At 33.6% G+C, this 25393-nt stretch overlaps 4 protein-coding genes and 1 pseudogene across 4 annotated transcripts; 3 read left to right on the forward strand and 2 right to left on the reverse strand.

The window, feature by feature from the left end:
* The first annotated feature begins 973 nt into the window (after window positions 1-973).
* Window positions 974-4156, forward strand: LOC25492129 (receptor-like protein Cf-9). Its single transcript, XM_039832718.1, has 3 exons — window positions 974-1967; window positions 2328-2847; window positions 2983-4156. The coding sequence occupies exons 1-3, from the start codon at window positions 974-976 to the stop codon at window positions 4154-4156; spliced, it is 2688 nt and encodes an 895-aa protein (XP_039688652.1).
* Window positions 4157-5762: 1606 nt separating this feature from the next.
* LOC112420819 (receptor-like protein 9DC3) lies at window positions 5763-6759 on the forward strand (annotated as a pseudogene).
* Window positions 6760-6773: 14 nt separating this feature from the next.
* Window positions 6774-12091, reverse strand: LOC120579951 (lisH domain-containing protein C1711.05-like). Its single transcript, XM_039832719.1, has 6 exons — window positions 12079-12091; window positions 11790-12029; window positions 11465-11736; window positions 10007-10117; window positions 6832-7077; window positions 6774-6782 (listed from the first exon to the last, which is right to left on the reverse strand). Exons 1-6 carry the CDS (start codon window positions 12089-12091, stop codon window positions 6774-6776), a joined length of 891 nt encoding a protein of 296 aa, XP_039688653.1.
* Window positions 12092-16045: 3954 nt separating this feature from the next.
* On the reverse strand, window positions 16046-19940 carry LOC11445702 (probable WRKY transcription factor 31). Its single transcript, XM_024780519.1, has 5 exons — window positions 19746-19940; window positions 19476-19574; window positions 17594-18274; window positions 17380-17493; window positions 16046-16717 (listed from the first exon to the last, which is right to left on the reverse strand). Exons 1-5 carry the CDS (start codon window positions 19938-19940, stop codon window positions 16046-16048), a joined length of 1761 nt encoding a protein of 586 aa, XP_024636287.1.
* A 2464-nt stretch (window positions 19941-22404) lies between these two features.
* On the forward strand, window positions 22405-23118 carry LOC112420820 (uncharacterized). The gene has a single exon (XM_024780520.1). It carries the CDS (start codon window positions 22405-22407, stop codon window positions 23116-23118), a length of 714 nt encoding a protein of 237 aa, XP_024636288.1.
* The last annotated feature ends 2275 nt before the right edge of the window (window positions 23119-25393 follow it).

Below are 25393 nucleotides of genomic sequence, written 5' to 3' on the forward strand. Positions count from 1 at the left end.
TTATGGGAATGCAACAATGTTAAGATGAAAGTGATCTCTTCCAGCTTAACCAGATGCCGTGAGTTTGAATCCGGTTCTGAGAATGCAACAATGTTAAATGTCACGGGGGAGAATGTAAAATTATTTGTAGCTCCGAACAAACATCAATCAAGTCATCGTCTTAGTCGTAAATATAAGAAACATCATGAATTTTTATTTCTAAATAGTATCGTCGGTCATCATTGAATTATTTTTTTATAATTTTAAGTACTGATCCATGACGAACCACCACTTATAAAAGTGGTTTACTTTAGAACTCACGAGTAGAGTATCAAATATCTTATGACACTTAATACTTTTTCTTTTTATATGCTTAGTACATTTTCTTATTTGTTATAACAAACTTTGAATAAATTATAGATTTAAAGAAATTTTTGTAGTTTAGTTAAAAACTATAAAAAATAAAAAATAAAAACCGTATATAAAATAAAGTATCCTTGCTAAGAGTAATCCACCTTAAACGCTCTTTAAAGTATGGATAGTTGACGAAGTCTAAGTCTCCGCTTCTAAATACATTTAATGTTGTTATTATTTTCTTCATTTCAGGTGTATATATTTTTAAGCAAATTATTCATTGTGATTGGTACTTAAATGAATTTGTTATCTTATTAATATCACAACTTGCAATAAGATTCCAACTTAGTGCTAATTACGTTCAAAAAGTCTTGGTCTTCCAAGATTTTATTTAGTTTATTAAACACCAAACTTTTGTATGTTTGTTAATATTGTTGCCAATTGTCATATCACTATACATACGGTTAAGAAAAGCACCTCACAAGTCACAACAAAATAAGAGAATACCCCACAACTTAGTTTCAGGTTATGTTTCCTATATAAATAGAGGAGGCTAATCAGTTGGTATATCGTAAATCATCAAAGTAGAAAGAAAAAAAACTACTGAGAAGAGAGAGAGAATCGGAGTAAGTTGCTCTAAATGGGGTCCTTTTTTATTGTTTTGCCTTGTTTTGCCCTTCACTTGTTCTTTGTGCTGCTGCTTACTCACTTTACTTCACACACTTTGTCATTCTGCAACCAACATGACAGCTCTGCTTTGTTACATTTCAAAAACTCATTTTCTGTCAACACTTCATCTCAACTTGATATTTGTTCCTCTACTTCTTTCAAGACAAAATCTTGGAAAAACGGTACGGATTGTTGCAAGTGGGATGGTGTCACGTGTGACACTGAATCAGATTACGTGGTTGGTTTGGACCTCAGTTGCAACAATTTGAAAGGTGAATTACATCCCAATAGCACTATCCTCCAGTTAAGACACCTTCAACAACTCAACTTGGCTTTTAATAATTTTTCTGGGTCTTCAATGCCTATTGGTATTAGCGATTTAGTGAATATCACACATCTAAATCTATCATACTGTGACCTCAATGGTGACATTCACTCCACAATCTCTCATTTGTCAAAATTAGTATCTCTTGATCTTAGCGGTTACTCGTACGAAAAAGTGGGATTGAAACTCAATTCGTTCACTTGGAAGAAACTCATTCATAATGCTACTAAATTAAGGGATCTTTATCTAAATGGAGTGAACATGTCTTCAATTGGAGAGAGCTCTTTGTCAATGCTAAACAATTTGTCATCCTCTTTGGTTTCTCTTCATCTAGCAAACACTGGTTTGCAAGGAAATTTGTTAAGTGACATACTCTCTTTGTCAAATCTTCAAAGACTAGATTTGTCACATAATCAAGACCTTAGTGGTCAACTTCCAAAATCCAACTGGAGCACTCCTCTAAGGTACTTGTACCTCTCTCATACTGCTTTCTCAGGAGAAATCTCCTATTCCATAGGTCAATTAAAGTCTCTTACTCATTTAGTCCTTTCATTTTGCAATTTTGATGGGATGGTTCCTCTATCTTTGTGGAACCTCACTCAACTAACATATTTGGATCTTTCAAATAATAAACTTAACGGTGAGATCTCACCATTACTTTCAAACCTCAAACACCTCATTCATTGTGATCTTGCAGATAATAACTTTAGCGGTAGCATCCCAATTGTTTATGGAAATTTAAGCAAATTAGAATATCTATCACTTTCCTCTAACAGTCTAACAGGCCAAGTTCCATCATCACTTTTTCATCTACCTTATCTTTCTAATTTATATTTATCATTTAACAAACTGGTTGGCCCAATTCCAATTGAAATCACAAAAACTTCAAAATTGAGCTATGTGGGTTTGAGTGAGAACATGTTAAATGGAACAATTCCAAATTGGTGTTATTCTTTGCCTTCGTTGTTAAAGTTGTCCCTTCGCTACAACCATCTCACAGGGTTCATTGGTGAGTTCTCAACATATTCTTTGAAGTCTTTGTATCTCTCTAATAACAACCTACAAGGCCATTTTCCAAATTCAATATTTGAACTCCAAAATCTTACCGCCCTAGATTTATCATCAACAAACTTGAGTGGTGTTGTGGATTTTCACCAATTTTCAAAATTAAACAAACTAGGGTATCTCGATCTTTCACACAATACTTTTCTTTCTATCAACACTGATAGCATTGCTGACTCCATCTTACCCAACCTTTTTTCATTAGATTTATCTTATGCTAATATTAATAGTTTTCCTAAATTCCAAACACGAAATCTTCAAAGATTAGATCTCTCCAATAACAACATTCATGGAAAAATTCCCAAATGGTTTCATAAGAAGCTCTTAAACACATGGAATGACATTTGGTACATTGATCTTAGTTTCAACAAATTGCAAGGAGACATTCCAATTCCATCTTATGGCCTTCAATACTTTTCGCTCTCAAACAACAACTTCACAGGAGACATTTCTTCAACATTCTGCAATGCAAGTTTCTTGAATGTTCTCAATTTGGCTCACAACAATTTTCAAGGAGATCTTCCAATTCCACCTGATGGCATTGTATACTTTTCACTCTCAAATAACAACTTCACAGGAGATATTTCTTCAACATTCTGCAATGCAAGTACCCTTAATTTGCTTAATTTGGCTCACAACAATTTGACAGGTATGATTCCACAATGCCTAGGAACATTAACTTCTCTTAATGTATTGGATATGCAAATGAACAACCTCTATGGAAGCATTCCTAAAACCTTTTCCAAAGGAAATGCATTTCAGACTATAAAGTTGAATGGAAACCAATTGGAAGGACCATTACCACAGTCTTTGTCTCACTGTTCATATCTTGAAGTTTTGGACCTTGGTGACAACAACATAGAGGATACATTTCCCAGTTGGCTTGAAACTCTACAAGAGTTACAGGTACTCGTTTTACGATCTAATAATCTTCATGGAGTAATCACTTGTTCTAGCACCAAGCATCCATTTCCTAAGTTGAGAATTTTTGATGTCTCTAACAACAATTTTAGTGGCACCTTGCCAACATCATGCATCCAGAACTTTCAAGGAATGATGAATGTGGATGATAGCCAGATTGGTTTGCAATACATGGGCACGGACAATTACTACAACGATTCTGTGGTGGTCATAGTGAAAGGTTTTTCTATGGAGCTAACAAGGATATTGACTACTTTCACAACTATTGATTTATCAAATAACATGTTTGAAGGTGAAATTCCACAAGTCATTGGAGAGTTATATTCTCTCATTGGACTTAACCTTTCAAAAAATGGAATCACGGGTAGCATTCCACAATCTTTGAGTCATTTGAGAAATTTGGAGTGGTTGGACCTCTCATGCAACCAATTGACGGGAGAGATTCTTGAGGCTTTGGCAAATTTGAATTTCCTTTCTTTCTTAAACCTTTCACAAAACCACTTTAAAGGAATCATACCTACAGGTCAACAATTTAATACATTTGGAAATGATTCCTATCAAGGGAATACAATGTTGTGTGGATTGCCATTCTCTAATTCATGCAAAAATGAGGAAGATCTGCCACAACATTCAACATCTGAAGATGAAGAAGAATCAGGATTTGGCTGGAAAGCGGTAACAATCGGATATGCATGTGGTGCAATATTCGGGTTGCTCTTGGGATATAATGTATTCTTCTTCACTGGAAAACCCCAATGCCTTGCAAGACATGTTGAACGTATGTTTAACATAAGATTGAAAAGAACAATCAACAGAGCAACCGCAAATCGCCGAAGAATGAATTAATTGGATGAGGGTTTTTTTCAAATATGTAGATACAACTGTTTGTAATTAATCTTGTCAAAAAAAACTGTTTGTAATTAATCTGAATTTCTCAGTTTAAGGGATGTAGTATATATATATCTTTTAATACCAATGTGCTATATATTGTAAGTTGTTGAACAAATAAGAAATTTATAGTGATCAATTGCTTTTTGGTTACTTTCAAGATTTTTTTTGTTGAATAAATGATCAAGACTTAATTGCTTCAACTTTTGAACTTTTTTTTTATCTCAATGTCTCCTGGTTGGTAGGTAGCCCACATTTAGGTAAATCGAGGATCAGGCCCGGCTATGAGGGGGTGCAAACAGCTCAACAGAGCTGGGCCTCCCTCAGTCATGGGCCTCAATTTTTTTTTTAAATACCCACTAGTATTACTGTCCTCCAATTTTTTTTTAATACCCCCGACCATTTTCTGTCCCCTTGTTTTAGTCTTTTAGGCCTATTAGAATTAGGTCATCTTGCTTTTGGTGTTAGGTGGGGGTTCCTCATGTATACGGTAGTCATTTTCACCGTTGGGTGTACTACATATATACGACACCTTATATTTATCTTTTAAAAAAATATAAATAGAACATTGCTCTTTTAAAAAAAATACGTTTTGATTTTATCACTGGCTTTTTTCATTTCCAGAGCCGAGCCTCCGAATTCTTAGGGACGGCCCTGTCTAGGATATGTGGCATACTGAAAAATCACACACACACACATCAGACATCAGACTAGAGCACCATCTGACATGAAACCAGGCACCGAGACACAACCATAAAATAGCAACTCTGCTATAAAGCAAACAATTCACCAATGTCATGCTCAAAACAGCAGCCACCAAACCAAGAGTTTGAACCAGGCTATCAAAGAATCAGACCTAGCAGCCATTAAAAAAAGTATTATTAGCATTCCTTCTTCAAAATGTCCCTGCAATGTATCAGCCTCCCCTCCAAGCATGCTTCTACTTTGGCTAACGAATCTGCTATTTAGTTTCCTTCTCTGTGCGTATGTACAAATGACATCTTTTTAGCACCATCATTAGGTTACTTACATTAGTAGAATAAAAGCGGAGATTCCACGGACAATCTTATTTATTCTGAATCCATAGAAGTATATTTTTGGTGTCCGATTTTACTATAATCTCATCATCTTTTGACCTGATTTTCTTGAAAGATAAGCGAACACAATTGCTAAAAGCTCTTTCTCATTGGAATCCCGAACACCTATCGATGTCATAAAGCTTCCCATGATTGTACCTTTGTCCTTTAGAAGTACATTCCTAATCCTTTCATCAAATAGTCCTTTAAAATTCCAAAATGGTTTCATAAGAAGCTCTTAAACTCGTGGAAGGACATTCGACACATTGACCTCAGTTTCAACAAATTGCAAGGAGACATTCCAATTCCATATTATGGCATTAAATACTTTTTGCTCTCAAACAACAACTTCACAGAAGATATGTCTTCCACATTCTGCAGTGCAAGTTTCCTGATTGTTCTCAATTTGGCTCACAACAATTTAATATGTATGATATATTCCACAATGCTTGGGAACATTAACTTCTCTTAATGTATTGGATATGCAAATGAACAACCTCTTTGGAAGCATTCCTAGAACCTTTTCCAAAGGAAATGTGTTTGTCACTATAAAGTTGAATGGCAACCAATTGGAAGGACCATTACCACGGTCTTTAGCTAACTGTTCATATCTTGAAGTTTTGGACCTTGGTGACAACAACATAGAGGATACATTTCCCAGTTGGCTTGAAACTCTACAAGAGTTACATGTACTCAGTTTAAGGTCAAATAAACTTTATGGTTCAATCACATGTTCTAGCACCAAGCATCCATTTCCAAATTGAGAATTTTGGACATCTTCGATAACAAATTCAGTGGACCGTTGCCAACATCATGTATCAAGAATTTTCAAGGAATGATGAACGCGAATGATAATAAAACTGGTTTGCAGTACATGGGAAAGGTCAATTACTATAATGATTCTGTGGTGGTCATAGTGAAAGGTTTTTCTATGGAGTTAACAAGGATATTGACTATTTTCACAACTATTGATTTATCAAATAACATGTTTGAAGGAAAAATTCCAGAGGTCATTGGAGAATTAAATTCTCTCAAAGGTCTTAACCTTTCAAACAATAGAATCACAGGTACCATTCCACAATCTTTGAGTAAATTGAGACATTTGGAGTGGTTGGACCTCTCAAGGAACCAAATGACGGGAGAGATTCCTGTGGCTTTGACAAATTTGAATTTCCTTTCTTTCTTGAACCTTTCAAAAAACCACCTTGAGGGAGTCATACCTACAGGTCAACAATTTTCTACATTTGGAAATGATTCCTATGAAGGAAATACAATGTTGTGTGGATTCCCATCGTCTAAATCATAAAAAATGAGGAAGATCTGCCACCACATTCAACCTTTCTTGAATTTTCCTCTCTTCTTATACTGAGCTTGCAAAGCTTGATCAGAAGATACATTTTTACATTTTTCTCTATTCCTATCAATCAACCTCAATTCATGTGCTTCAAGACTTGCTTGCAGCTCCTCTATCTTCATAGAATCTAAATCTTTAGATTCCTCTAGGGCCACTACAATGTGATCAAATTTTGATGTTAAGGTTCTGAGAACCTTTTCCACCTTCATCACATCAGTGACAGTTTCACCATTCCTTGTCATCTGATTTGTAAGATTGATCACCTTATCAAAGTATTGACTAACAAATTCTTCTTCTTCCATTGTCAACACTTCATAATGTCTTCTCAAAGCTTGCAGTCTCACCTTCTTCAATTTACCATCACCAGAATATAGTTTCTCTAATGCATCCAATGTCTCCTTCGCGCTTTCATAATGCATGATCTTCTTAAAGATCTCATTGCTTACACTCTGATGCATCAAGAACAGAGCTTTTCCATTTTTCTTCTTCAATTCTTTATGTGCTGCTTGTTATACATCAGTTGCATTCGCTACCAGTGCTGGTATCCCTTCATTCACAACTTCAGGTACAACCTGGAACTTGAAGATCACCTTCATCTTCATGATCCATTGATCAAAGTTCTTGCCTTCAAAGATTAGTAGATGCGCAGGAATATTGTTGTTATGAGTTGCTATTCTTCACGAATTCTAAGTTGTACTTCTGAAGTAATGTTCAGAACTAAATGCAGCGGATAAAAGCAGAGAGAGAGAGAAGGAAGAAAGACACAAAACAATTTATACAGGTTCCTTCCAGAAACCAGAAAAGTTATACTTCTGAAGTAATGTTCAGAACTAAATGTAGCGGATAAAAACAGAGAGGGAGAGAGAGAGAGAGAGAGAGAGAGAGAGAGAGAGAGAGAGAGAGAGAAGGAAGAAAGACACAAAGAAATTTATACAGGTTCCTTCCACAAACCGGAAGTCAGTCCTGTCCCCCTTGCACTTCCAAGGAGAGTTCACTAAAAGTAATATCTGATTACAATTGCTCACTACTATATTTAGTAAGAGACTTCAAATGCACAAGCACAACTGCAAGAGACTTCCTATGCTCATGAACTCAATCAAGAGACTTCTATTGTTCAAGCACAACGGCAAAAGACTTCTCAATTCAAACAAGATTACAAAGAATATGTTTAAGGTTGAGCACTTGATATACAATCAATGATGTTCACAAAACAAATCAGATACAGACTCTAAAAACTCTAGAATTTCTAAGATATGAGCTTTGATAAGAAATTCCAAGTGAACTTTGAATGCAGAACAATTGCAGCAAAGTTTTGGCGCTTTTTAAATCTTGGTATTGTTCAACTGAACTTTGAGTCTTCACTGTTTTATATAGAGATGTGAAAGAGACGTTGAATTGCCAGCATATTCAAAATAGAGTCGTTTGAAGCTTTTGATCAATCACCAATGATCCTTTGCTTGATATGGTTATTGTTCTATGAAGGATCAATTTCAAATGCGTTCCCAATGAGAAGGAACATCGTTGCAGGCAGAGCTGTTTTTCTTGTCTTGTAGGAGAGACAAAAACAGAGTAGTGGAGGTAGTGGTTGTGATGCAGTTTAGAGACAAAAACAGTTTCAGAAGTTTCTGAAGCAAAGAATGCAGTTTAGAGCTTCTGATGGACCATAACTTCTGAACAGACTTCAGAACCAAACTTCTAGTTCAGGAGCAAACAAATTTAATCAGACACAAAGTGCATGTTCAAATTTTTCTTTATAAAATCAAATATTTCAACTGTTAAAGGCTTAATAAATATATCAGCCCATTGATGTTCAGTATCAATGAATTGTATATCTAAAACTCCTTTTTGAACATAATCTTTGATAAAATGGTGTTTGATTTCAATATGCTTGGCTCTTGAATGTAAAATTGGATTCTTTGACAAACAAAAAGCAGCAGTATTATCACAATAAATGGGAATATTGTTGGCATTAATCTGATAGTCTTCCAACTGATGTTTCATTCAAAGTAGTTGTGTACAACAACTTGCAGCTGAGATGTATTCTGCTTCTGCTGTAGAAATAACAATAGTTGCTTGTCTTTTGCTAGCCTAGGATATCATATTCTCTCCCAGGAACTGACAGTATCCACTGGTTGATTTTCTTTCAATCCTATCACCAGCATAATCAGCATCACAAAATCCAACCAACTGATAATCTAGCGATTTCCTATAAAGGAGTCTAAGATTAGTTGTTCCCTTCAGATACATGAAGATTCTCTTAATAGCAGTTAAATGAGATTCTCTAGGATCTGACTGAAATCTTGCACACAAGCATACACTGAATAAAATATCTGGTCTAGATGCAGTGAGGTATAACAAAGAACCAATCATACCTCTATACAGCTTCTGATCTACTTTTGTTCCAGTATCTTCTTTGCTTAAGGTGCAGGTTGTGTGCATTGGAGTGTTCATCACTTTACAATCTTCGAATTTGAACTTCTTCAGAAGCTCCTTTGTGTATTTTGTTTGATGAACATATACTCCATCTATGATTTGATTAATTTGTATTCCAAGAAAGAACTTCAATTCTCCCATCATGCTCATTTCAAATTCATCCTGCATTAACTTAGAAAATTCCTTGCAAAGAGATGCATTAGTAAAACCAAATATTATATCATCAACATATATTTGCACAACTAGAATGTCTTTCTTAAGGGTCCTTTTGAATAGTGTTGTGTCAACTTGACCTCTCTTAAAATCATTTTTGATTAAGAAATTACTTAGCATATCATACCAAGCTTTGGGAGCTTGTTTCAAGCCATATAGTGATTTCTTAAGTTTGTAAACATGGTCAAGATGCTTAAGATCCTCAAAACCAGGAGGTTGTTTGACATACACTTCTTCTTCAATGACACCATTGAGAAATGCACTCTTGACATCCATTTGATATAATATTATGTCATGATTAACTGCATAGGATAGAAGTAACCTGATTGCTTCCAATCTTGCAACTGGAGCAAATGTTTCTGTGTAATCAATGCCTTCTTGTTGAATGTAACCTTGTGCAACAAGTCTGACTTTGTTTCTGGTTACTTCACCTTGTTCATTCAACTTGTTTCTGAATATCCATTTTGTTCCAATAATGTTCTTCTGCTGAGGTTTTAGCATCAGATCCCACACATCATTTCTTTGAAACTGATTTATCTCTTCTTGCATAGCTAGTATCCATCCATCATCTGAAAGTGCTTCATCAACTGTTTTAGGTTCAATCACTGATAACAATCCTATCATAGACTCTTCTTGTCTGAAATATGATCTTGTTCTTCTAGGACTGTCTTTGTTTCCAATGATTAAATCCTCAGGATGTGAAGATTTGTGCTTGAATTTGGATTGAACTACTTGTTGAGAGTCATCTTGAATATCTTCAGAAGCATTTTCACTTTGTGCTTCTGAGGTTGGTTTAGCTTCTGAGGTGGGTTGAGCTTCTGGACATTCTTCAGATTCATCTTTCTGATCAGATTTTGAAGTGTCTTCAGTAATTCATATCTCTGCAAAACTTTCATCTTGCTCTGGAGTTTCACTTCCAGGCTCTTTGTCATCAAATTTAACGTGCATTGATTCTTCAACACAGAGTGTCTCTGAATTATACACTTTGTATGCCTTTGACCTTTCAGAGTAACCTAGAAAGATTCATCTTTGGGTCTTGGCATCAAATTTCTTTAGGTAGAGATTATTATTCAGAATGTAACAAGTACATCCAAATTGATGAAAGTAAGAGATATTGGGTCTTCTTCCCTTAAAGAGTTCATATGATGTTTTCTCTAAGATAGGTCTGATATAAATTCTATTTTGGACATAACATCTTGTATTCACTGCTTCTGCCCAGAATTGTTTAGCCAAATTGTTTTCATGAATCATGGTTCTAGCCATTTCTTGTAAAGATCTATTCTTTATCTCTACAACCCTATTTTGTTGTGGAGTTCTAGGAGAAGAGAATTCATGGAGAATTCCATGTTTTTCACAAAAAAGTTCAAATGGCTCATTTTCAAATTCACCACCATGATCACTTTTGACTTTCAAAATTTTCATTTCATTTTCAAATTGTATTTGAGTGCAGAAGCTACTGAATACATCATATGCATTATCTTTGCTCTTTATGAATTTTACTCAAGTCCATCTGCTGTAATCATCAACAATGACCAAACCATATTTACTTCCATATAAGGATGTAGTGTTAACTGGTCTAAATAAATCAATATGAAGTAATTCTAATGGTCTGGAGGTTGAAACAATGTCTTTTGTTTTAAAAGATGATTTCACAATTTTCCCTTTCTGGCATGCACCACAAAGTGCGTCTGAATGATAATTAATGTTAGGCAGTCCTTTAACGAGTTGTAACTTGCTAAGCTTAGAGATTAACCTCCAGTTAGCATGTCACACTCTTCTGTGCCACATCCATTTCTTATTATTCACTGATAGAAGACAAACTACCTTCTGATCAGCCAGTTCAGAAAAATTGATTTTATAGACATTTCCAACTCTCTTTCCACTGAATATTATGGATTTGTCATTCCTTTTTATTACAGTGCAGCTAGTCTTATCAAAAATCACATCATAACCATTATCACAGAATTGACTAATGCTTAACAGGTTATGTTCAAGACCATCTACCAGCCACACATTATTAATTGAGGTAGAGGAGTTACCAGTAGTTCCTGTACCAATGATCTTGCCAGGTTGGCTGCCACCAAACTTCACGTTGCCTCCTTCTTTCATTGTAAGGGTAAGGAACATATACTTCTCTCCTGTCATGTGCCTTAAGCAACCGTTGTCTAGGTACCATGACTTTTGCTTTACCTTTGGCCTTAGACATATCTCATTTTCATCTTCATAATCTGAATCTGAATCTGCTTCTGAAGTCACTGTAGCTACTAACCCAACAGCTACTTTAGAATCTTCTTCAGAATCTTCCTTTTCAGAGTCTGAATCACTGTCTAAATCTTCCCATGTCGCCATCAAACTCTTTTTGATTTGCTTTCGGAATTTCCTAGTATTGAAACTTGACCTCTTTGACTTGTCTTTTGATTTCTCCTTCTGAAGATCAGGGCAATCAGCAAGTGTCCATGCTTCTTACAGTTGAAGCATCCCTTCTGATCTTCTTTCTTGGAGTTCTTATAGCCACCTTTCTTCATCAGAAACTTCCTATTCTTCTTCGCTAGATACTCAAGCTTATTTGAGAGCATAGCCATCTTCTCAGTAGGATCCTCATCAGAATCTCCATCAGGTGATTCTTCTTCAGATTCCACAACTTTGAGAGCTTTTGATGACTTCCCTTTAGATGGTAGAGCAATGGATTTGCTTTTCTTAGATGACTCATGTTCATTAAGACTAATCTCATGAACTTTTAGAGAGCTGACAAGATCTTCAACACTTAAAGTGTTCAAATCTTTAGCTTCCTCAATAGCAGTCACCTTTGGTCTCCATCTAGTAGGTAAGCTTCTGAGTATCTTGCTCACATGATCAAAAGCTACATAGCTTTTCTTCGGTATTTGAAGTCCAGAAACTAGAGTCTGAAATCTTGAGTACATTTGCTCAATACTTTCATCATCTTTCATTTTGAACAACTCATACTGATGAACAAGCATAAGAGCCTTTGCTTCTCTGACTTTCTTGTTGCCTTCATAGTTAGCACAAAGAGAAGCAATGTGTTCGCTTTTTCTTCATAGTCTGAAATCTTGTGTTCCCTTTTTCTTCTTTTTCTCCTATTTGAAAATACTGATCAGAAGCAGATAAAGTTCTACTTCTGAAGTAATGTTCAGAACTAAATGCAGCGGATAAAAACAGAGAGAGAGAGAGAGAGAGAGAGAGAGAGAGAGAGAGAGAAGGAAGAAAGACACAAAGCAATTTATACAGGTTCCTTCCACAAACCGGAAGTCAGTCCTGTCCCCCTTGCACTTCCAAGGAGAGTTCACTAAAAGTAATATCTGATTACAATTGCTCACTACTAAATTTAGTAAGAGACTTCAAATGCTTAAGCACAACTGCAAGAGACTTCCTATGCTCCTGAACACAATCAAGAGACTTCTATTGCTCAAGCACAAATGCAAGAGACTTCTCACTTCAAACAGAAGTACAAAGAATATGTTTGAGGTTGAACACTTGATATACAATCAATGGTGTTCACAAAACAAATCAGATACAAACTCTAAAGACTCTAGAATTTCTAAGATATGAGCTTTGATAAGAAATTCCAAGTGAACTTTGAATGCAGAACAATTTCAGCAGAGTTTTGGCGCTTTTTAAATCTTGGTATTGTTCTACTAAACTCTGAGTCTTCACTCTTTTATATAGAGGTGTGAAAGAGACGTTGAATTGCCAGCATATTCAAAATAGAGTCGTTTGAAGTTTTTGAACAATCACCAATGATCCTTTGCCTGATATGGTTATTGTCCTTTGAAGGATCAATTTCAAATGTGTTCCTAATGAGAAGGAACATCGTTGCAGGCAGAGTTGTTTTTCTTGTCTTGTAGCAGAGACAAAAACAGAGTAGTGGAGGTAGTGGTTGTACACTTCATACAGATGTACTTTGTCAACGCTCTTTGAGGAACAAGCATCCAATGCTTTCAAATCCCTTCAAATTAGCCCTTCAAATCCCTTAGACGAGTTTGAATCTGTTAAACAACTTTTGAACCTTGAAGTTGCATCTTTTGATCAACTACAACTTATGGTGATTCACAGCTTCTGATAAACTTGCTTCTGATGACGTCATCAGGAGCGCTGTGTCTTTAGGAGCGCTTAAACTTCAGGAGCAGATTTCTTCAGACGCTTTAAGCTTCCTTTTTGTTGATTCCTTTGCTCTTAATTGTTCTTCAAAGACCTTTTTAAGATATCAAATTTTGTCTATAGTCCTGTACGCTTGAACAACTATTAGCATATCCAATTGACAATTTTTAATACTTTGTTATCATCAAAACTCTTAAGGGTTAACATTAAACACATTTTGTTCCAACATGAGTATATATACAACTGGACGTTGTAACAAATTCCTCTAACAAACTAACTACGTTGGTTAACACGCTAACCAAGGTTTGTTACTAGACTCTGCTTCTGAAGATGTTAGGTGCTGCACTTTTTTCAAACAAACTACTAAACAAAGATAAAGTTAAAACTAATTAAACTGAATTACTAAACCAATAGGAGGAGCAGGCGACAATGGGGGTGCAAGAACGATGTTTAGCTGGGATGACAAGTATGTTGGTGCACAAATTCTTGCTGCAAAGGTATATATAATTCAATAGCATTCATCGTCCATCTATGTTGAAAATATTGTTTTCTTTCTTTTTATATACTCACTTCAAAAGCTAATTAGAAAATATTTTTGTTTTGAAATGAATATTTCTATTCCTAGTTAATTATTCCAATATATTGCGGTTCATGTAGCTTGTTTTAGATGCGACGGTGGAGTCTTCGGGTATTTGGGCTCAATACAAAGCAAATGCAGAACAATTCATATGCTCATGTGCACAAAAATGAACCCAAAACTTTCAGAAAACACCAGGAGGTTTGTTTGTTATGGTTTCAGCCATGGGGTAATATAATAATCAATGTTTCAACTGCCACATTTGCAATGTTCATTTACTCTCAATATTTGTCTCCAAAACAAGCTTCCCTTCAATGTAGTGATGGTGTTCTCAGTCCTTCTGATCTCACATCTCTTGTTCAAGCTCAGGTAATTCAGCCCTAAAATTTAAGACTATGGAGTGTATATAAGTATTTACCTTACTTTAAACAATAAATATAGATCAGAGACTAATTTTATGGATGAAAATTTTTAAAGGAATCAAAAAACTAAGGAATATTTTAGACGGACTAAAATTTAATGTTGATCTATTTAGGACGACTATTTACTTATTTAACCATAGAATAAATGCAACCTGTTGGTTTTGGTTATTTAACCATTGAATAAATTTTTAGTTATTGTTTACCAACACATTTGAATGTATAAATCGAAATGCAATTATGTTGAATAAATTTTTAGTTCTTGCTTATCTAGCTTAAATTTTTTTACTAGTTACTATAAGGAGTGGGTGTTTATTTTTTTTTCGCATTAATGAAGGTACCTTTAGTTTACGTGTTCAAACAATTTGAATGACATCCTCTTCAACAATTATATGACGATTTTCTTGAATTCTTTTTCCTTGCCCTAAATTGCCATTTGGTAATAACAATTTAGACAAATATCCACAGATTCATCTTTTTGCAAAAAAATCTAGCTAACCATTTCAAATGAAGTTCTCTTCCGACCATATTTTCTCCATTTATAAAATTTGAACATGAGACTTTACTTAAAATATCTTACTGTTATTTGGCTTCTATTGGGCATGAGGATATTATAAATGATAGTAATCATTAATGAAATTTTAGAGTTAACTTCATATTAATAAAACTTTTTGATCTTATTCACCAGTTGGGTCCACAGATGATGCCTTTTCAAAGAAGATAAAATCATTCTTAGACTTTTAGATGAACCACACAACAGAATATCAAACCAACAACAAACCTAACCCGACCCTCCTCCCAACACCAAGACTATGGAAGACCTCAAAGAGACCAGTCTCCAATCCTAACTACCTAGTGACACCATACCAAACTTGTGAGGAAAAATAACAAGTGACAAAGAAGTGTGTAGACACCTTCACATTGACATCACAAAACACACATGTTTCCCCTCACGAATAAACTAGGACCCTCCGCCTCTAGAGGTTCTAGAAAAATAAGAATCTATCTTAGAGGATCCAAAAAAAAGTTTACTATAAATGGAGCCCAACAATGTCATTTGAAAAAACAAAATCAAGTAAGAAAATCATACTAAATAAACAAGCAATTGAAAAAATTCGCATTTTATATTAGACTTTTTCTAACCACACCCTAAAAGTATTCAGTTACACATAAATTTAATTAAAATTATATGTAAATACTAAAATTTCCTTGTTCATATAAAAAAAAATTAAAAAGAAAAAATATTTTTTTATGCTTTGCTCAAAATCTTCACTTCTTTCCCACATACATGCATGGGTGGAAATTGCCCTTTTTATATATGAAGTGTTATTAGAAAAAATATTCATATATATATTATTAGAGAAATAAAATATTCCAGCATCAAAATACATAACAAAAAAAAAATGGAGAATCAATCTGAGTAAATAAAAATACTTTGTTGTTTTGGCAGAAAATTTCATAATACCTTTAAGGGGATCATATAACCACTAACATAAAATCTCCATCCCAAAAAAAAACTAGTATCTATGAAAAATATGAGTAATACCTGAATCCAAAGTAAAATAACAATTGAACAAAAAAAAAATGGCAACAAAATAACTAAATCTTTGAGCCAAAAAATTGAAGTTTAGCTCTTGTGATTGATATATATTCCTGGTTTTATTTCTTCCCATCATTGTTGCTGCTACCTGTGATGTTTCCATTTCTATTGTCTTCTGCGACATTATTGTTGCTACCATTGTTATTTCCTTCGGTGACATGGTTGTCGTCATGATTATCAGCAGCAATGTTATTTAGCCGATTATAACCAATAATGGAAGTAAGAGCAGCTAACAAATCTGCAGGAAAATTTGGATTAGCAGCAATGGCAGCATTAACTATCTGAACAATATTTGGTATTGCCAATAGTTGTGAAGCGCCAGCTGCATCGTTTGACATTTGTAGTCCAGAAAATTTTGATTGGTTCTGATTAGGTATTTGAGGGATCAGAGAAGTTGAGGAATTTGCAGAACTATGAGTGATTAAAGGAGTTTGAAACTGATATGGGTTCCTTTGTGGAGTATTTGGAGATTGAGTATAATCAATTGTAATTGTTGGAAATGGAGCAGAAGCTGAGATAGTTGCAATACTTGAAGAACAAGGAAGAGGTGTTCTTGTGAGTAAATTTGCATTCAATTGTCCATCATTACTTGATGTTGATGCTGAAAGAAGCATCTTTGCAGCTGCTGAAGTTGTTTGTACCATTTCTTTGGCTGCTGCAGGTAACGGGAGGTTACGATTTTCTTCATATGTTGTGATGGCAACTGTTCTATCCAGAGCACACCTTTGTACCTGTTATGTTGAAATTGTATTAAATAATATTGTCATTACAGTACATACCTCTTCATAATTATTTTAATTAACCTATCTAGGCATCTACCATTTTGGATTTCAGTTTGTTGCAGTCAGCAAATCCATGCATTCACATAGTAAGTACGTCGATGGTTGCTGTATCGAAGATTGTACAATCCAAACTTCAATGCATATTTTGATTTTTAATGGACATTGACGTGCTGGCTGTGTAAATGCATGGATTGCGGAATGGAGCAAATCCAAATCCATTCTCTAGCATAGAAACATGAGCTTTGAAAATGGAAACACATTTCAATTAAATTCTACTGTTAACCAACATCGTTCAATGCATATCAAATTAATCATTACTTTTAATTTTTTGTGTGTAAAGTTATTTTGTAATTAATTGAAAACATACATAAAGATAATGATTAAAGACCAAAATTTTTAAATACGAATGTTTGTGACTTCGATCTAGGCAAGAATCAGAGAATTTAATGTCGTTGTGACTTTAATGCAATTGTTGTTGCATAAATCATATTTAACTGTAATTCTCTATAATATTGAATATAATAATGTGAAAGCAATCATTAGGGTGACATAAATTTAAAACCTTAATAAATAAAATACATGTAATTTTGATAGTTACAGACGAAAGTTACCTGTTTTTGGATTGAGCAACCACGGGATGTGCTACATCGATAACAAGCTTTAGGACACGGGTTTCCTTTCGACAATTTCTGTCCGAACTTTCTCCATTCACATCCATCAGTTATCTAACACAATAAAAATAAATTCTTTCAGTGAAAAAGGACAACAATTTATTATATAAAAACTTGCAAAGTTGAAAGTTAATATACAATTTAACATACTTACCATGGTTTCTTCTGATCTAGCTCTAATTGTAACTCTTGTTTTTGTCAATGTAGCCTCAGCATTATCAACATTAACAATCTCATTCTTACTTAAAACTAACTCCTTCGAAGCAACCTCGATGCTTTTCATCGTCGATCCTAATTGATCCTTTCTTCTAGGTTTTCTCATTAACGAGGAAGAAGCTTCGCGATCCATCGTAGTCTCAGCATTAGTATTCAACACAAAATCCCTACATTGCCTTTGCACCAGCTCTCCACCATTCTCAGTTCTCTTTTTCTTTTCACATTTTCCATTAAACACTTCTTTAACCTTATTAGTATCCAATCCAGCATCAACATATTTCCTTTTCACTAATTCTCCATCATTCTTCATTCTCTTTTTGTCTCCAAATTTTCCATCAAAAACTTCTTTTCCTTTAACTTCCTTAACCTTATTACTAGCCAATCCTAAATCCATAAATTTCATGGGCCCCATTACTCCACCATTCTCAGTTCTCTTTTTCTCTTTAAAGTTTCCATCAAATACTTCTTTTCCTGTAACTTCCTTAACATTATGGTCTTGCATCATTTTCTCAAAACGCATCTGCATGTAATTGTAATCTGTTCTAAGCTCATCATACATCATTTTTAATCTGCAGTTCTCCATTTTCTTTCGTTCAATCTTGCCTTGAATAATAGCCATCTGAAAACAGTTCAATCAATTCAAACATCATCGCATAAAAATCGGATTTGGATCCTCTCATGTGCGAATAAAACATGTCAGGGCTATAATAATCATTTCACCATTAAATTGCATTCGATTATCCAACAAAAACAAAATGTATTGGACCTCAACATGTTAATAGTGTTCTAAGAGTGCAATGCATTTTAATAGTGAGATAAGTGACATAACTCACTCATTTTTTATTTTTTTTTCACAAAAGAAGATCCAAATCACATAAAAATGTTCTATAAACACTAACATACACATAAACACCGGACAAACCAATAAAACTGACACGTCAACAACCACAATAAAATGTAACCGTATGTATCAATATCATATGGGTGCAATGACAGACTCGAAAAATTTGAGTTGTGAAGGCAGTATTTAAAGTAATGAATAAATAAATTTAATTTAGGTTTAAAATACTAAATAATGAATGTTTTAAAAAATGAAATCAAATAAAAGAAAAATAAAATTTGAAAGAGTTTAATTAGCGTACTCTGTCAATGTATAATTATTTTACACATAATTTATCCAATGATGTGTTGCTACATCAATTAATAACGAGTTTAATGATGGTGGATTGACAGTCCCAAGCAAATTTGCACAAACAACCAATCAAAACATTTTGAATCGCCACAATAGTTAATGTTTTTAAATATGAGAACACATAAGTTATCATATTCATTAATATAACATTGGATACATGTATAAAATAGTTGTACATTAAAAAAAACATACTAGTTAAACTCAATATGAAAACATAAATATTGTATATGGTTGAAATAAAGGGGAAAATGGGTGGCAACTCTAATGGTTGCATACATTATTATATTGTATTATACTTATAAATAAATATAGGTCATAGAAGAGTAAGAGATAAAAAAAATATAGATCATATAAGAGTAAGAGATCAAAACTACAAATCAAACCAACCAAGAAACATATATATGGTTGAAAAAATTAAAATGGAAGTGAGAGCCGTGGCCCACATTGTTGTCTATGTGAGTATGTCCTTGTATGACTGTCACACATTGACGGCTCCAGACATCTTCAAATCTAACGAGTGTCAATGTTATATATAAAATCGCTCAATTTTGACCCAATAAAATGAAAGGAAAATAATTGTTCATCATATATAATTTCATTAAGTTTAGCTAGGTGTTAATAACATTACCTCCCTCTTGAATTTTTTGTCTTCTAAATTAGGTGGCATGTCATCATCCATCAAAGATTGATCACTACTAGTATTGGTAGTAACAGGATTGGGACCAATCTGTTGAAGAAGAAAAAAAATACAAATTCATCAAATTAACAAGATCATCATAAAAAATAAATGATTGTTTGTGATTGTAAATTCAAAAGTTATGAAATTTAAAAACAATGTAATATAATATAATAAGTAAAATAAAAAACTATAATGGACTATTGAATTATGGTCACTCACACTCATCTTGAGTTCCAACAAAGATGGTGTATCAGTATGAATATGATCATCAACTTGAGTCTCAACATGATGATGGTCATTGTTGTTGTCCTTAAAGAAATCAAACTCTATTCTTGTTTCATGAGATGAGATTTGAAAGGTTTGATTTTCATTGGATGAGACTTGGAAAGGGATAGTACTGTGTGTAGCATCCATGTTTTCGTTGGGACTAAGTTTTAACTCAAGGTTGTTATTAACTAGATCTGAATCCATTTAGAGGCTAGTCTCTCTAACAGTGAAATTCAAAGAGTGATAGGTAAGTGTTTGATGTTTTCGAGACTTGAGATGATCACCAAAAGCATGTAATTGTGATATAAATAAATAAATAAATAAAATGTGTCTTTTATTTATGCTTTGACTGTTGTTTTATTACATTTGAATTTTTCATTGACTCATTATATACTTAGAAAAAAAGAATCAGTCGTCTATATCTTCTATAATAATAAAGGTGTAATGAATATTCATTCTATAACCATATACCTTTTATTAAATAAATAATACTTAGTAACCTTGTTCTTTTTTTTAAGAGAATACTTAGCATACATTGCATCTTTTAAAAATAACTTAGTATACATTGCATTTTTAAACAAAAAAATAAAAAATTCACTAGGCTATTTGACCAAAAAAAAAATAAAACTTAGAATACCTTGCTCTTTATATTTGCTTTATTTTTAAAAATTAAATATTTTAACGTGTAATTACAATATTAACTAGTTTAGAGCCCCGGCGTTGCCCGGGTTAGATATTAAATAAGTTTGTGTGCACGGATACACATTTAAGTATATTAAATTGAATTTATTTAAATTTACAATTATAATAATGAGCAGTGCTATTTCCTACGAAAGGAAAATCCACGAAATCCACGATTCATGTGTAATTCACGGCTTAAACTGTTTTTTTTTAATTGATAATTAAAACAAAAAATTGTTGTTTGGAGGAAAATATGGGGTGCTTCTGTATTCTTAGTTTTTGTTGATTTACTAGTCGTGGAAAAGAGCATTTCCCTATAATAATATCTTCAAAATAAATATAAATGGTGGGATGAATGTCCAATACAAGAATAAAAAGTGTAACAAAATCAATAATGAATTAGTCCAAGTGGTAAGAGTTTTCGGACCCTTTAAACATGTGGTCATGAGTTTGTTTCGTGACTCATGCGTATGAGAAAAAATCGATTGAAATGGAAGAACCCATCTTTTGTGCCTCACCGATTCTTGACGGAGATTAGTCACCTCTAAGATTGTGGAATTTGTGAACCTATATCATGGTTACCCAAAAAAAAAAGTATAATAAACAGACAAAAGACATATAAATTAACTCCTTAGAAAAAATTATACGGCTTCACAATTGTTATAGTTTTATAAAATATTCTATATTCATAGGAAGTTGGTTTAAATTTATGGTTGTTCTTAGAAATTAAGATACTTTTTATCTCATAACATATTACATTAATCAACATAGATTGATATATAATTTATTTATAATAACATAGATTGATATTTTGTAACATTGTTGCTTCACACAGTGCATTGAATTTTGATCCCCTGAAAAAACACCAACAACAAAATTAAATAAATATTAGCATAGAAAAATAATTATGTTAATGGGAAATCATGTTAGTAAAAGTAGACAACAACAAAAAAATTGATGCATGATCTATCATCCATAAAAATTACATCAATTAAATATATGTGATCTCTTTAAAATTAGTCATTCTTTATATTCTAATGATCCTAATCTTGAGTCTCCATATTTAGAGTGTGAATAATGTTAAGAAAGATTCTGCAAAAAATAAATAGTATATGAAAAACTGTAGAAAAAAATTATAAAAGTTATATTTGTCAAACCTGAAGAATGAGAAAGGTTGATTTCAAAGGTGTAATTCTACTTGTGCTAAAATTATGTGAGTAGTTGTTTGGCGAAAATCCCTTAATTTTATAGTCCTAAAAATATGCGAGTAGTTAAAATTTTAATTGGCATATGATGCTAAAAGATAATGAAATAACAAATAATTTAAGCAATTAAAAAAATTAGGTTTTAAAGATAAAATATAACAAAAACCTTTAAAAGAAAGAAAAAGATATAATATATGTAGTTTGTTGAGATAATTATGTTACATAAAAAATAATAAATAAAATATACTAACGTGCCAACAAGCATCTTTCATCTTACTGTGAACAAAAAATAAAAAGTCGTTGCTTTTAAAAAAATGCCACAGACGTATATAAGACATTTGTTAGGAGCAAGTAGCTTAATCGTATGCATTTTCTAATCATATTTAGTGTAATTAGGGTTAGCTTTGCGCAGTAACTTGTAATACAAGCTAGCTTAGTTACTTGGATACTTTTACTATAAATAGGTATCCATTACTTGTATTTTGACAGTTGAAAAATACAAAATCATTTTTCCCTTACAATTGGTATCTAGAGCCAGTGTTAAGGGCTTGTAGAAAAAATCACAAATCGCAGATTTTGGCGGGAAAAGTTTGTTACAATTTTTTACGTGTGTTCCTCTTTCTTCTTCTTCCTCAATTCTAAGCTTTCATCCATGGCAGATTCTGCAAATTCCGCACAACCTTCAATTCCCAAGTTTGATGGATTAATTCTATGATCATTGGGCCATGCTTATGGAAAATCTTCTACGTTCCAAAGAGTTTTGGGATTTAATTGAAAATGGTGTCACCATTGCTCTTGAGAATCCAACACCAGAACAAGAAAAAGCTGCAAAGGATAGTAAACTTCTTGATCTTAAGGTGAAAAACTATCTCTTTCAATCCATTGATAGAACAATCATGGAAACTAGATTGGTTAAAGATTCAGCTAAGGATATTTGGGATGCAATGCGTAGGAAGTATCAAGGTTCCGCCAAAGTGAAATGTGCTCAATTGCAAGCTTTGCGTAAAGAATTTGAGATTCTTGCAATGAAGGAAGGTGAAACTATTGATAAATACTTCGCAATAACTCTTTCTATTGCAAACAAGATGACAACACATGGTGAGAAGATGGATCAAACACTTGTTGTTGAAAAGATTCTGAGATCTTTAACAAGTAAATTTAATTACGTGCTGTGCTCAATTCATGAATCAAATGATGTAACTACACTCTCAATTAATGAACTTCATAGCAGTTTACTTGTTCAAGAACAACGCATGAAAACTCAAAATCAAGAAATTGATATTGAACAAGCTTTGAAGGCATCTAATGGTGGAAGAGGATCTGTAGGATATGGTAGAGGAAGAGGGCGTTCAGGTGTTAGAGGAAGGGGTAGAGGAAGAATTAACAATGGAAGTGTTGAATGCTACAAAGTGTCACAAGCTGGGACACTATCAAAATGAATGTCCTCTATGGGAAGAAAATGCACACTATGTTGAGTTTGAAGATGGTGAATTGCTTCTGATGGCTCAATCATGTTTGAACACAAATGCCAAAGATGAGGTATGGTTTCTTGATTCAGGTTGTTCAAACCATATGATAGGAACAAAAGATTGGCTATTTGATTTTGACAGTAACTTTAGAGAATCAGTGAAATTAGGGAAGAGGTAACTTGAAATTGCTCATTGGTGGTATGATTCAAGTCACAACTAATGTGTATTATCTTCCTGGACTTATAAATAATTTTCTTAGTATTGGACAACTTCAGTAGAAGAGTTTAACAATTGTTTTTAAGAAAGATACTTGCAAGGTATATCATGAAGAGAGGGGTTTGATTATGTCAACACAAATGAGCACCAATATAATGTTTATCATCTCTGCACCAGTCATTGTTCCTGAATGTTTAAAAATTGAAAAATGTGAATATGTTAAAATATGGCATTATAGATATGGACATCTTAGTTAGAAAGGTTTGAAGATCCTGATGAAGAAGGAAATGGTGAGGGATTTACCAGTACTGCAAGAGATTGAAGAAAAATGCAAAGATTGCTTGTTGGGGAAGCAACATAGGGAAGCTATTCCAAAGAAAGCACAATGGAGAGCTTAAGATAAGCTTGAATTGATCCATTCTGATCTATGTGGCCCTATCAAACCAAGTTTCAATTCTGGTAGCAGATACTTCATGACATTTACTGATGATTTCAATAGAAAAAACATGGATATACATTTTGAAAGAGAAATCAAGGGCATTTGAGACATTCGAATTGTTCAAGAATTCAGTTGAGAAGGAGTCTAGATCCTTGATCAAGTGCTTAAGATCAAATAGGGGTGGAGAGTACACTTCTGCAGAGTTCAATAAGTTTTACAGCTCAAATGGGATCAGAATACAACTTACTACAACTTACACACGTCAACACAATGGTGTTTCAGAGAGAAAGAATAGAACTTTGATGAACATGGTAAGGAGTATGCTTGCAACTAGAGATGTTCCAAAGATTTTCTGGCCAGAAGCAGTTGTTTGGGCCACTCATGTGTTAAATAGAAGCCATACATTGTCAGTGAAAGATATGTTCATGTGGAGTGGTGTGCAACCTTCAGTAAAGTATTTTAGAATTTTTGGATGTATTTCTTATGTTCATGTGTCAGACTCTCAGAGGAAGAAGTTAGATGATAAGAGTACTAGGTGTATTCTGCTTGGTTTGAGTGAAGAATAAAAAGCTTATAAGCTACATGATCCTAACAATAAGAAAGTGGTGATTACCAGGGATGTTATATTTGAAGAATCACAAGGATGGAACTAGAATGGTAATGAAAACACTCAATCAAGTTCAACACTAATTGATGATGATGTTATAGAATTCACAACTGATGAGCAAGTAAATCAAATTGATCCTGAGATGCCTCCTCTCGATGATATAAATGAGAATAATTTTTCAGATCATGAGAATGGTGCTTCTGATCATGAAGTAGAGATGGAGATTGAGTCACCTGATGAAGTTGAGCTTTCCCCTAGAACAATAAATCCACCAGGTTACTTGAAAGATTATGTAACTGGAAGAGAAGCTGAAGAAGATGAACTACATAACAGCTTAGCTTTGTTTAGTACCTCATCTGATCCTAGTACATTTGTTGAAGTATCAAAGATGAAGGTATTGAGAGAAGCTATGAAGCAGGAAATTGAATCTATTGAAAGTAACAACATTTGGGAACTTACTGATTTACCAGCAGGTTGCAAGAAGATAGGAGTTAAGTGGATATATAAAACTAAGCTGAATGAAAAAAGGGAAATTGAAAAGTACAAAGCCAGATTGGTTGCTAATGGATATGCTCCGTAACTTGGGGTTGACTATAATGAAGTGTTTGCACCAGTAGCAAGATGGGAAACCATCAGAACAATTCTACCAGTTAGTTGCAACTTGTAAAGGATGGAAAGTTTATCATCTTGATGTTAAGAGTGATTTTATGCATGGTGAGTTAATTGAATATGTGTATGTGGAGCAACCCTTAGGCTATCAAAAGGAAGATACAGGTAAGGTGTATAAACTGAAGAAAGCTTTGTATGTATTAAGTCAGGCACCTAAAGCATGGTATAGCAAAATAGAATCTTACTTTGGTCAAGAAAATTTTGAGAAATGTTCTATGAACATACCTTATTTGTGAAGAACAACTCTGATGGAAGGATGCATATAGTTAGCTTATATGTGGATGACCTTATCTACACTGGAGATGAAATTGAGA

Source organism: Medicago truncatula, chromosome 4 (genome assembly GCF_003473485.1).
Source record: "Medicago truncatula cultivar Jemalong A17 chromosome 4, MtrunA17r5.0-ANR, whole genome shotgun sequence".
NCBI lineage: Eukaryota > Viridiplantae > Streptophyta > Magnoliopsida > Fabales > Fabaceae > Medicago > Medicago truncatula.